The 14,906-nt window shown below is 33.8% G+C and overlaps 1 protein-coding gene across 1 annotated transcript in view; it reads right to left on the bottom strand.

Moving 5' to 3' along the window:
• Nucleotides 1-12,695, bottom strand: part of LOC145660941 (otogelin-like protein) — a 45,261-nt gene extending 32,566 nt beyond the window's left edge. Inside the window, exons 1-3 of the mRNA XM_081726381.1 lie at nt 12,650-12,695; nt 8,376-8,543; nt 6,120-6,284 (exon numbers count right to left, since the gene is read on the bottom strand). Coding sequence (XP_081582507.1) covers nt 6,120-6,284; nt 8,376-8,543; nt 12,650-12,695 — 379 coding nt within the window. The remainder of the gene's footprint in view (nt 1-6,119; nt 6,285-8,375; nt 8,544-12,649) is intronic.
• Nucleotides 12,696-14,906: the final 2,211 nt, after the last annotated feature.

The raw sequence follows: 14,906 nt of genomic DNA, 5'->3' as shown, positions 1-14,906 counted from the left end.
ACGTTTTTATTTCACAGTGGTCTAATTTGAAAATTACCGAAATCACAGGTATCATTATAATGTTTACCAGTGTTTCGCCATAATTCCATATATCTCTGTCATTAATTCGTGACTGAGGGTGATTGCCAACACAGGAAGTTCCATAAATCGTTTTAATTACTTCATCGCTTGCACAAGAGTTATGTGACTGTTTGAATGACAATCTTCTTTAAAGTCCCTGAGGTTCGGTTTTTAGCACTTTTTTCTTCCCTAATTTGATTTCACTGTGAGTTTATAGGCTCTCACTACCTTGGATACTGTTTTTGTGACACACTCAACAAACTTGCCACCTTCATCCTACCTGTACCATATAACTGAAAGCGAATAATTTTCCATTGTTTGGACATTGCAGGTAAATATTTTACATTGTGTAGTCTTCTCAAATTAGTACATACTGCCATTCTAATACATTTTCAATAGTACGAAATTTAGGGACCATGCCATCGCCAAAAGCCCAGTACTTCACCCGTCGCCTGGACGATTAACGTTCAATATACTGTATGCACACATACATATGAACTTGCACACTTTCTCCCTTCAAGTCTACCAACAGGTTCATAGGCACACTCAAATGATGGAGGCTTGGTAGATGCACGGGAGTCAAAACTTTTTATTGTTCTAAAGCATTGGAATCTTCCATATAGCATATCGAAATTGTATATAAAAGAGTCTAATACGTAGTCCACTTGCCTGGATACTAGATTATCCTCTACGCCAGTTTGAAAATCTCCAAGGGAAGAGATGGTCGAACGAAATTGTAAGTTTCGAATAGATATCACATACGGATTAATAAACATGTACAAAACTGAAAATTCATTTATCAACATATCAACGTCTTTGTATCACCAATATAAAACTATATTAAAATGCTAGATACCTGGGTCGTAGGAAATTTGAATTCTGGATATATGAACATTTTTAGCGAACAATTAATAACGTCTACTTCGTACAATATTGTTTACTATTTAACGATATTAAACATACAGTATGAGTTACTAATTTGAAATATACCATCAGCCAACAATGATTTTTAGGGAAAAGTTGATGGTATCTACTTTCTACAGTATTATTTACTATTTAACAATATTCACAACGATATTAAATATATGAGTTATAGTCCAGTCCATTTAGGAGGATTTTGAGCCAAACCTGGACAAACATAATAATAAAGCGAAACCACTTGAGTTAGGTTCTGTATGCTTTCCAGATCATATCCTGAACATTTCCACATTCTCACACTGAAAAAATCGGCCAACTTGGATTCAATCTGGCGACCAAACCGAAACATAGACTTACATTTAAATGACGATATCTACTCACAGAATTAAGTTGCAAACTTCGTTCTTGTCTCAGTTTCAACATAATAGCACAGATTAATAAATGCAAGTGTGCATCATTCTATGTATTGCATCAATACTGAAAAATGACGGACATTATGTGAAAATTATAGTTATTCTCATTTTACAATAATGATTTATTGTCATATAACTCACATACTAACCGAGATAATGAAAAATACCTCGACATAAACGTGATAGAGCATACTTGTAGCTTTCAAATGGTGCAACTTATGTCGGTCTATCTTAAAAAGTACGAAAGCGTACAAACTATTTAGTCAGATGACCTGAATATATTCAATAAGGCCGCCATTTTGAATTCAATATGCTGTTAAGAAGAAGAAGTCAATATAACGCTTAGACAACAATATCTTATTACAGAAGTAAGCTGGGAACATCGTTCTTCAATTCATAGATAATAGTTATTTTCTTCTTTCTTATCATTTAATATTAAAATATGCTCGTTATTGTTTCAAAAGAGTAATTTTTCTGGTTTCTAAATGTTGTAGCAATGGCTATTCTTTCTGCTGCAAAAGACATTGAAAAGCTAAATCAAAGAATAGTTTTCGTAAACTTTGATCAGCCAATTTGTCATAAAGCCTTTGAAATTCTGTTGTCGGCTGCTCCTGAAAGTCCCTTGTTTGCAGTCCGTCTGGTAGCATTTTACCTCTTATGTCTTTTATGGGTTCATTCAGTATGATTATCGGAGGTAGTGATAGACGTTTTAATTTTACTAATTGCGCATACTCTTTCTGAGAATGATATTTACATGCTCGTCCCAAGCAAAGAGAAATATCGTCAGAGAATATACAGTAGCAAAGCAGTTCAATAAACTTTCGGTCAAATGAAGGACTTCATTCTCTTTTTCATGCAGGCGGGATGTGACACTACTTCGATTCTGTACGAAAGTGGAAAAGCCAAAAGATGTTCATAAGATTATGAATTATTCAGAGAAAGTTATTCTTTTTAATGAAAAACAATCGTCACCGGGTGATATTGCAGAAGATGGATACAAGTTTCTTTGTGTAGTATACAGTGGAAAAGTTACTGATAATCTGAACCAGTTGCGGTGGGAGCTCTACTTGAAAACTAGAGTGAAAAAGAGTGTTACTAGAAATTTCAATCTAGCAAGGTTGACTGACACTGTTATTTCTTCAAAGGTAACAGATAGCACAAGAAGCATCAAGCTATGTCAGTTTTTCAAAATATTCTCCGTGCGCGTCGAGGCACCGTTGCCATCGTTGTGGCAGCTCCCTGATTCCCTTGGTGTAGAATGAACTTGGTTGTTGTCGCAGCCACTGGAGGACATCGTTCCGCAGTGCTTCATCTGTCTTGAATTTCTTTCCTCCCAGATGTTAAGGGGTGCAAACTAATGATAATCACTGAGGGTCACCTGTCCCGATTCAGAAGCTGTTCACAGACCGTCATGCGTGTCCACTTCTGATGAAATGTCAGCTGGCGGGGAACCCATCTTGTACTGATTTTGCGGAAGCGTAAGTGGTCGTAGATGATTGTCTCAAAACTCCCGACAATAATATAAACATCGGCAGCAATATCCCGCACTATTACTTGCCGGTTGTCAAGAATAATGTGCTAAAAAACACGTGCGCTATTGACTGGAGTGACTGCAATCGGACGAATGTATCCATGCTCTTCATTTATCACCAGCTTCCTTTCCTTCGCGAAACTGTTCACACCATTTGCATACTCTTGTCCGTGACATCGCTTGTTCAACATACTGTGCTTGCAATCTTGTGAAAATCTCTGCTGATTTAAATTTCTCCTTCACAAGAAATTTGATTACACACCGTTGCTCCACAGCCACACACACACTGCTTGCCGCCATTTTCGCTGCAACTGCTGCGCATGCGCCAAATACGTCATGCCGAGCGCAAGGTACTCGAGAAGGAATACATTACGTCACCCGCAAGTTTCATCATGATCCGGCTATTCATCGATTATTTACGTACGAAAATCTCGGTCAACCTTGAACGACCCTTGAAATTTTCCAAGTATCTCGGGCGCAGCAAGAACACATCTATTAATAATTTTCTTCAGTGAATAAGTTCAAGAGTGAAAGGGAACTCTATATTACACTCAATAGGGACAAATATAGTTAATCGAATATTAAATGCGAAAGAACCTGTTTCCCGAAATCTTATTCGCCTATTATATTGTAACTACAAAAAAGGATGTAATAATAATTATTATGAATGCATTAAAAGTGAACTTTACTGCTCTAACATATGTGGATTCTGTACAGGATATGATTGCAATAACCGTTTGACTCCAGTAAATGAAGACGATATAGAAGATCCTTCCAGTGTATGTTGATTTTCATAATTCACAAGGTCATACGCATGTCTTTACAAAAATGTACATACATATTCCTTATTTAGCATTATGTTGTATGTTGTAATCAACAAATGTAATTTCCACAAAATATATAACTATGTAGCCTAGCGTAGTTACTCTGTTATTGTTATGCAAAAAAGTTATATTTTCTGTTACATTTTAAGATACCAAGTGTGTAGTTAAAAATTTTTGTTTATTTCCAGAAATGTTCCCAAATTATTGCAGTTACAAATTTATTTGCCATTGTTACAGCATTGAGAAACGAGAGAAAATACTCTTTTAGAACAATAACGGTAATAACGAAATTAAAACAATAGGTAAGAAAAATATCTATTATGTAGAAATTGAAGAAAAGAATAACGTTTCGAGCTTACTTCTGTAATAAGATAATGACGTCTAAGTATTATATTGGTCTCTTCTTCTTAATGTCATATTTGCATCCAAAATGACGGCTTTTTTGACCATATTCAGGTCATCTGACTAAATAGTGTTTACGCTCTAAGAGCATTAAGCAAGTATCATAAGTCAAATAGAGAAGACCACTGAGTGCACTGTAACGTCCACCTCCACCTAGCAAAAATGCGACGTGACACAACTACTTTTTAATTTTTAAAAGGTAATTTACACTCACCTTGGTTGTAGGTCTCTAATTTTACCTTCCATAAAGTTGGTCAACATGGTAACCTCTGGCTTCTCTCGTATATACTTTCCAAATTCTTTGAAATGATGACAATTTGGTGGTTTATTCCCAGCTAATGAAAGCTCCGTAATTCGGCCAAGAATAAAGCAAATGAAAGCAATGCTACCCGAACAGTAATATTGCATAAATGCTGCAGAAATTCGTAATGAGTTGGGAAACCAGAAAATCATCCAGCAAGAATCTAAAATTCAACTTCACACCACATAAATTCAATTCTCCAATTACGAATAATAGCAGCATTAATTCGTACTACGGGCACTTTTTCACAAGCCATTGAGCTTACTAATTCAAGAAAATAGTTGCATTCAATATTAAACAGCAGTGACACCAAAAAGCACCACTTTACTTCTGACATTTAATAGGCCCCCGGAGTAAGCCACCCGTTCCGGCTGCAGTCTCAATATTAGAGATTGATAATTTTGCATTAATCACTTTCATAACTCTTTGGCATTAATTTCGAAGCAAAACTTCAAGAAATATACCGCATTCATTAGAAATACTCCTTTAATTGCACTGGCACAAACATCCAAACTGTCCCACTTGTCCGCTTAGACATACAATAAGCGAACAACATCGACAAACGAACCAAACTATCAAAACAAGAAAAGAAGATCTAAACCGGATAACGGTCAGGGTACTAGTCAGCGAACACGCCGTGTTACGCTGGCTCGAAACCCTCTTCGCGTGATAAGCCACACCCCCTACTCCGCAATTATTTTCCTTTTCTTTCTAAAGCAGCAAAACTAAAGCAGACAAATCGATCAATCTTTAAAATCTCACTTTTTCTTTTCTTTTTTTAAACAATCACACAATGATCATATTTAAACAAAAAAGTTTTTTTAATTAAATGATTAATCATAGTTAACAACAATAACAATCTGAGTAATTACAATCAAGCGTATTTTCTTTTAGCACTTTTTTCTTTAAAAAAAAGAATTCGTCCTTGGACGAGTGTATTTTTCGTAGGTCCTAGAATCTCGAGAAAGATAGCTCGTTACAGCACACAAGCCCATTAACAGGCATCTGAAAATAATGTTATCGAAAATTGCACACCTAATGTCAGAAAAATTCGACTAGCGCCCTTACTTTTTAAGATAGACCAACATAAGTTGCATCGTTTATGCTCTATCAAGTTTATTTCGAGGCATTTTTCATATCTTGGTTTGTTTCTGTGTTATATGGCAAAACATCGTTATTGTAAAGTGAGAATAAGTATAATTTTTATATAATGTCCATCATTTTTCAGTATTTAATGCAATACCTGGATAATGCTAATTTACATTCGTTAATCTATGCTATTGTCATAAAACTGAGAGTGCGTAGATATTGTTATTTAAATGTGAGTTTATGTCTCAGTTAGGTCGCCTTATTGAATTCAAGATGGTGGATTTTTACCAAGTAAGAGAATGTGGAGATTTTCAGGATACGTTCTGGAAAGCATACTGAACCTAACCCAAGTGGTTTCGCTTTATTATTATTTTTGTCCAGGTTCAAACCCAAATACACTGGACTATTAGTAATTTTTAAAGAAAACATCAACCAACAATGAAAACAATGACTTTGGGCTCGTAGTCATATTTTCGAACTTTTTGCAATCTGTTTTTTTTATATATATATATATATAAACTGATATCTTAAAAGTACGTGTAACTTCAGTTACGGTGCATAAAAATGCCCACTGAACTTACCGTGAGCACATTGTTCAGCAGGGACGCAAACACCTCCCTTTGTCAGGCGAGCATACCCTCGAATACAGTGACAAACAGGTATGACGTGAATAACTCCGTATTTTGACCCATCACACACATCGTTATCCAATCCATAAAATGCGTTTTCTTCGTTAATTCCACATACTAAATTTGCGAAAATAAGGAAAGAGTTAAGTATTTTTATAATTAGAAAAAAAGAAATGTACAAATGAAATTAATCAGATTAATATCCCACGATTATGCCATTTAGGCCATGGGAGACACGATTCAGGCAAGTGATTGGTGATGAATGAATGTGTGGAATAAGAACGTGCAAAGAATTGAAAACACAGGAGAAAACTTAAAGGATACAATGCTGTATTACACAATCTTCCGTGGTCAGGGATGGAACCAGGGATCCCACGCTGCAGAGATAAGCGTAACCCCTTAACAATTGTACAGATTATTGTTTTGTTATATCGTGCAGATTTTGAAAGGTTTTCACTATAAAACATAGATCTCTGTACTACCTGCATCATTGTAAATTATCACTCTACATTGCTATTTATTTATTTATTTATTTATAGAACAAATTACCAGATGCAGCATAGCTTTGTCATTTTACACAGGGAAGTGTTAACAAAGAAACACGAAAACAAGGCGGAAAACAAAACAACAAAGAAACAAACAAAGAGTGCAAAAGTAATATTATTTCGCCAAAACTCGTTTGATTGCTGTTTGAAACACCGGGTAGCTGAAACAAAATGTCCACGTAAGTTGTTAGATATTTCTAACAGTTGTATAATTCACAATCTATGCCCAACCTATATCCACTACATCTATCTACGCTTAAATCCGTGCATTTTACATGTCTGAGCAGGCGTGACACATTTCTTGAAAGTTCAACTCATCATATACAAAAGTTTGAGCCTTGTTAGTCACGAACATTTTTATCTTGGAAGATGTTCATGTCAAGTGCATAATCATAATGAAAATGTTGGAGACGTGGCAGAACCTAATGAATGAGAAACCCCAAGAAAGATATTGATTGATGTTCACTTTCACTTATATAAGTGAATTATAGACATATATGTTTGAAAGCAATTGCCCATTTCTCAAATTTTTGCGTCGATAAATCTTGACAAACTCTTTCCATATAACCGGCCGAAATGGTCACTACAGTTAACTGTAATTATCTTGCATGATCAATGCTGAATCATTTACTCACGTTTATGCATTATGCACTATCTCTTATGATAGAAATCCACTACCACTAATTATAGAGAGTTTCCCTTCTCTATCCATTGTTCTTCAGCCAGCCAATGTATATCCAGGTCAGAAAATTATAGCTTGGTAGTTCCTAATATAAAACTGTCGCACAGATAAGTGAAATGAGAAATATTCTTTCGCCGCGGAGACCTGGTTTTCACTAGCAGGGAGAGCTCATATTGTACATTCAGCTACAGTTTAAATCTTATATAGCATCGATGATGAAAGAGACGATAAATTCAAACCTAAGAAGAAAGCCTAATATTCTAAATTGAGCAAAACAGCTGGACATAATAATATAATATCTCACTATTCATGGGCAGCACCTATGATTGATACCTCTACACTCATCATTTTGAAATTCAAATTCATCCATGACAGTCATAGATCTCTTATCAGTACTCTCTCTTAGTCGCAATAGTTTATACAGTTACAATGTAATTGTAAACTGGAAACTCAAAATCAATTAGGAGTTTCCACTTGTATAATGTGAAATAACAGAATAGGTTATGTCACAAATAAAAACGGTTCAATTAAAGACGAAAAAATATTCAGTCTCGGTGAGTTAGGTTTTGGCGAATATCTCAGAAAATTTATATACATTGATTTGGTGGTGATTTGACAATTTACATGTCGAATTTCATTTCAACGCACATTTATATTTTCATCAAAATGATCTTGATATTATGTTTATTATTTTCACACTGAAAAGTTATACCTTGGTTTGTCAGGCAGGTATGCATTTCCTTCACATGCGCAACTAATTCCTAATATTAACGTTATCTGTTACTTGTGACTCCTTTTTGTGTAATTTCGTTATTTTAACTTGGAATATCAAAATGTACTGAATATAATTGTGAGAATATCGTCTTGAATAGGCACTGATCCTTACGGTTGGTTTGAATGTAGCTATACACCAAATACACCAAATTGTTTGAAACTCTCAATCTTAAATTACACGAAGTATTCGCCTCTATTGATACTTACTTTTACACTCGGACTCAGGTTTACAAACATCAACATCTCCCCGATATCCTTCATTACAGAAACATCCTTGTTGACATTCATTTGTACACATATTTGGATTAAATTTTGCGTCACAAGAAATATTGCACCTTGAACCACACTGTTGCATGCTCGAAAACCTGTGACATTCTATTGAATAGAAAATAAATATAGTTATTTTTATTTAAAAATACAAAATAACTTACTCACTAATTATCATAAATGATCATAACGCAACATATGAATGGAACAGTTCTCAGTTATGTGCTACGTACTGAACAAACGTTTCTATCACAAATTTGTAAAATGTTTTTAAAAATAAAAAATATAAATGTTACTTTAGCACCAAGTTTATATACACAGTAGAGTATGGTTAAAATATACAAAAATAAAATAGAAGTAAGAATGTAGTGTCATAAAGTGTTTTTAAGTTAGCAAAGGTTCAAAATAGTTCATGAGCTACTCTCAAGAAACAATGTTCCTTTTTGGTCTAAACAATAAATTTTAAAACTTTACAATTGAGTGTGAACTTTCAAGAATATTATTGCGTTTGTAAAATTTAGAATTGTATTTATAATAAATCAGTATCACCTGCAATCTCCAAGATGTTGATATCTTACCAAGTTGGTGGAATAGTTTCTTTATATATATTGCATCATTTATCAATACGTCTACTCGTTTTTCACGATTGACCGTTATAATTTTAAAGTTTCTACATGTTGTGTTACATCTGAATAATTTGTTTTATTAAAATAGTAGTATAAAGTATACCAATTTCAATGTACTTTCATTTTTTAAGCCTTTTATATACAAAATAGCGTAAGACATTTTACGTTAATTACTATGCTGACGCCTCACGCAAAAGGATACACGAGACTGAGTTTTAGTGGTCATTATCACGATGCCTACTTTAACTTTGACTACATATTTTGTATAAATGTCACACCCCAAAATTTATCCTAGCACAAAAGTATTAAGAGAAAATAATTTTAATTAATTAGAAATTTATAGCATTTAACTATAAAATATATACATCTAAATCTAAACTTAATCACTCATAATTATTTAACCTAATTCTTCAATTCTCTGTTTTGTTTGCTTTTTATCTTTTCCTTTTATACCCATGTCCGAATTCTTTCAATTTTGGTGTTAATTCTTCTCTCATTAAACCTATTCTTATAATGTCCCCATGCTAGAGTATGTATCCTATCTTCTAATACATATATTTTATCATCATGTGAGCGTTATGCTAATTTCTTTTTTCCTATCGGATGTACATAACGTCTTTTTACTTCCAATTGTATTCTCTCTTTTGTATAATTCCTTATCATCTAGAACACAACTTTCATTATCCTTGAAAGGTATTTCTCATTTAATAATATTTGAATTTATTGGTTTTGTTTTCCTTATTTGATGTTCGTTTTCTTTGAATCTTTTTCATTTTCTCTAATTCCCTTTTTCTTAATAGCATACATATTTTATTTAAGAACCTTTATCAATCCATATTCATTATTTTCTTTGTAACCAGATATATGAAAATACTCATATATATATATATATATATATATATATATATATATATATATATATATATATATATATATATATATATATATATATATCATTTCTTCGTATATGTTTCAATATGTTCTATGACAATATCATTATCACTCATTAATAATTTGACTTTATCTCCATATTCTTCGTTAATATATTGTAATAGAAATTTTATAGAAATATTTTAGATATATTTGGACTGAGAGTCCAACATAGATAGGTTTCTTAAAATGGATCTTCACTTTATATAGATAAATTGTTGGTTGATAATGAGAACATATCGTTGTATGTTCAAAGGTCGACTTGAAAGTTAATTTTTGGGCTAAGTTCTTATTGTGTGCAAGTCTTATATCTACTTTCTTTCTTATATTCTCTATCGTTTTGCTGAAAACGGCATTATATTTCAACCTGTAGAAATCGCTTTCAGCATCAATCTTTGCAGTGATCGAAGTTTTGTTTTCAAATCTACATATTTTTTTTAAAACCAAATTGGTTGTTTCAATGCTAATAGCTTGGTAATCATTTTCAGTTTAAGACATTGTGATACATAGAACTTTAGATTTTGATAATATATCTAATTGTAAAGTGTTAATAAATTTTACAAGCAGATCCTTCGTTTGTGTGCATCTTCAAGGCCAGAAATATTTTTTCTGAGACAAATGGTGGCTACATTCAGTGGCGGCGATTGGACGTTAAAAGTGGGGGGGGGCAAGAAAGATATGAATATTTATATATCAATGTTAATATACAAATTTCCCTGGTTGAAACTATATATATTAATAGGCCATTTCAGAAAAGTGGGGGGGAAACTGCCCTCCTTTGCCCACCCTAATCGCCGCCCATGGCTATATTAATGTTATGATAACATAAGATCGTATATTATGAGTTGGTGAAAATTCCGTTGGAGCTGGCGATCGAAAAATATATGCGATAATTGTATAAGTTGTGGTCAGTCTAATAGTTTTAATGCCACCAAACATTAGTTGCATCCATGTACCTCAGAATTGGCTTGCACGTTATGTGACTGAGATTGAATGAGTGGAGTGGATTCAGTGGAGTTTGAAATAGAAGAACAAAAGAAGAACAAAATGGTAAGTTTGTTTCATAAGGGCTTGACGCTAGGGTCTAGCATAGAAGGAGTTTGGCGATTCTAACGAAATTTGCAGGATTCATAGCTCATCGCCCTGTGATTAAAATGCACAAGCGTAACATTATCTATTTATACATACGAAGAGGGGATGGGAGTATGACCCTTAAAAATTCTTAAATGGAATAAAGCTTGTAAACTTTATTCTGTCTGACGTCCTGGGAATAGAAATATTTTTTACTTTCTTCTATCTCTATTTGCAGGCAGTAGAATATCATATTAACTCATAAAATCCTATACTCCGGTTCTAAGGTCCAGCCTAAAGGAGTTGAGCTATTCACACGAAACTTGCACAATTTATACGATTAACTTTCGACCTACGATTAAAATGCAAAAAAGTAACATTTTATATTTGTACTCACAAAGGGACACGGGAGCATTAAACAAAAATATTGTCCAAACGTGATTAAACTTACAAGATTTATTCCTTCTGTCTTTCTGGGAACATAACTAATTTTTCAGCTGTTTATGCCCATTTAGAAAGAATAGAAGGGGCACGTTCGACTATAAAATGCTATGGTTCGGCTCCTGGGTCTAGTTCTGAAGTTGTTGAATGATTACAACGAACTTGCAGGATTCGTAGCCATTGAGCCTGCACTTAAAATGTTAAAAAAAAAAAAAAAAAAAAAAAAAACCAGTGGGGAACGGGGTCATGGCCCTAAAATCATGTCCAACTGAGATGAAACCTGCCAAATGTGTTTTATCTTAACGTCTTGGGAACAGAAATTATTTTAAAATTTGTTGCTATCCCTATTCACAGTAAGCAGGGGAGACATATTCACCATAAAATCCTATGATTCGGTCTTGAGTCTAGCCAGAAGAAGTTGAGACATTGAAACGAAACTTTCAGGATTCATATAGCAGCATCATCGGCCTGTAATTAAAAAGCAAGAAATGCATTTCCTATTTGCACATACAAGATGCCATGGGGGTATGACCCCAAAAATTGTCTAAATGGGATAAAACTTGTATAATGTATGGCTTGTAACTCCTAGAAACAGAAATAATTTTTCAATTTTCTGTCTCCACTTAAAGTAAGCAGAAAGGCATATTCTTTCATAATATTTTATGGTTAATCTCTTTTCTCTAATCTAGAAGCTGTTGGACAAATTGAACGAAACTTGAAGGAATCCATGGTTTTTTGGCCTACAATTAAAACGCGAAATAATAATATTTTCTATTTGTTAACACAAAGGACACAGGGGACATTCTCTAAACATTGTCCCATTCGAATAGAACTAGCGAAATTTATTCTATCTAACGTGCTTTGAACAGAAATATTTTTTTTTTAATATTTATCCCTATTTAGAGTGAGGAGTGGAAACACAGCCTCCTTTTACACTTGACCAAGAAACCGGATCATAGGATTTTATGGAGGAATATACGAACTCATATTATTAACTTTGCAGTAAAATATCTTATTTCGGATAGAATGAATAATCTTTAGGAATCTTATTTATAAAGGCAGGGATACACAGATACAGCGTAGAAAGTGTGATTTTAATTTAATATAAAATTCGTTTGGAGTACAGTTCCGTAGATAACCACTTACCATAGTTTGATGCTTGTTTATTGCATTTGTCTTCATTTAAACTCATACCTACTACAGCATCGCGCCTGTTCAATGCAGAACCGCACTCTCACGTGTTCAACAGCTGTTCCTTGCTCTGATGCGGAATAGACAGAAGTCTTGGTTGTAATAAGAACCACCTAGTATAAGATAAAAGAGGTTTGGCGTTGAGAGTTAAAGAGGAAGCCGAAGACCAAGTAAGGTGGAAGAAGCATTCCCAAACCCAATCCTAAGCAAACACACAATTCTATTACTCCCAGGATATAACGACAGGCATAATAATAATAATAATAATAATAATAATAATAATAATAATAATAATAATAATAATAATAATAATAATAATAATAATAATAATGTTGATGCGTGCTTTTTTCAAATAACCCTTCTAATGTGAAACTACTTTCCAATTCTTTTATTTATGGTATATAAGTGTGCATACATATTGTTTACAACATATAAAATTGCAGGGAAAATTTTCAACGTATGCACTTGGTTGGCAGGCACTAAGAAAATTAGTCTACATGGCATTAGAAGATAATTAGAAAAAATATGTAATATTTGAACTGTTAGACTGTTTGTAGTGACGCCCTCGAACTTCACCTGTTCTAGGTAAAGTATCGCCATACTCCAGCAGTAACAAGAGAAGAGTTTAGAAGGGTTAATGATATTATTTTCTCCAAGAATTTTGAGTTTCATAGTTACATAAGTTTGATACCCGCATTCTTAATCTGTACGCCTTCTGCTTCACCCCACTACCATAAATTGAATCTAATGCAGTTGGCGGTTGCAATGTCTAACATGGAAGGAAAGAAGTTGTAGTACAGCCCGTTTCCGACCTAATCATCTTGGCCCTAATTTAGGGTTGCCATTTTTTGAAATGAAAATCCGGAACACTACTAAATTGCGAGAATCTTTGTAATACTTAGAATGAGAAATGGTGTTATATACCGTACTATTTTTTTCTTCCATTAGATAGTGTTGTTCAAGTATTACGTAATCACATTTTTAGTCATTTTAGTAGACCTTCTCTTCCCTAGTTAAGCAAAGGTAAGCAGATGATTTACCCCACCCCTGTTAAGCAAAACTGTTTTATTATTATTATTATTATTATTATTATTATTATTATTATTATTATTATTATTATTATTATTATTATTATTATTATTATTATTATTATTATTATTATTATTATGGGTAAAGTAGATAAATATGGAATAGAGGTATAAATATGGAATACCTGAATATTGGCTCTGGTAAGTGTTTCCATCGACCGCAAGTGTGGTCAACTAGCACCCGACAGCCAGCCATTACCTGTGAGTCTGTTTGGAGAGTGAATGCATGTCTTTGAGAAGGAGAGAAAAACAAAAAAAGGGATTTCAGCGTTTCAAAAATTTCTAGAGGTATGTTGTTTTACTTTTAAATCTGTAGTTATGTTAGTAATTAGATTATATTAAATATGTGTTTTGAAATATGCCCATTCCGAGGTATTATTTGGCGGTAGCATTACGGCATAAAATCAAGGTGTTAACAATGGGTGAAGCAAAATATGGCGGAGCAACAAATATAGAATACCAAAGTATAGATAAATATGGAATAGTATTCCATATTTGTAGACTCAAAAAATATTTCGTTTTTGTTTCTTTGTAAATGAGTCGTCCGCCTACAAAAGGAAAGAAAACCGGCAAGAGAAGGCACACATGGCACACTGAAGATATGAAACGTGGCGTCACCGTCGTACAAGGGAAAAGAATGGGGTTTCTGAAAGCGTCAAAATATTTTAATGTGCCACGTTCAACGCTGTTTTGTCACTGCCATGAGACACGCGATACAGGTGAAATGAAAAAGTGCCCTCTGGGAAGAAGAACTATTCTCCCAGAACTTGAAAATGAGCTCGTGGAGTACATTATTACCATGGAAAAAATGTTTTCGGGTTAACACGTAAAGATATTCGAAACATGGCGTATCAACTTGCCAAACGTAATAACATTAAGCATCCCTTCGAAGCGTTAGGTACAGCAGGAAAAGGATGGCTGAAATTGTTCCTGAAGCAACACCGTGATAAGATTTCTATACGAAGGCCTACAGGAACGTCTGGTGCAAGAGTTAAAGGATTTAACAAATACAACGTCAGCAAGTTCTTCGTAATCCTTACTGAAGAAATGGAGAAGACCAATTACTCGCCAGACATGATCTTTAATGTTGACGAGACGGGTTTATCCATTGTTCCAACAAGAAT

This window comes from Thermobia domestica, chromosome 9 (genome assembly GCF_964235325.1).
Source record: "Thermobia domestica chromosome 9, izTheDome1.hap1.1, whole genome shotgun sequence".
NCBI classification, from domain to species: domain Eukaryota; kingdom Metazoa; phylum Arthropoda; class Insecta; order Zygentoma; family Lepismatidae; genus Thermobia; species Thermobia domestica.
The sequence above is the reverse complement of the archived record's forward strand: the minus strand, read 5'-3'. Positions and strand labels throughout refer to the sequence as shown.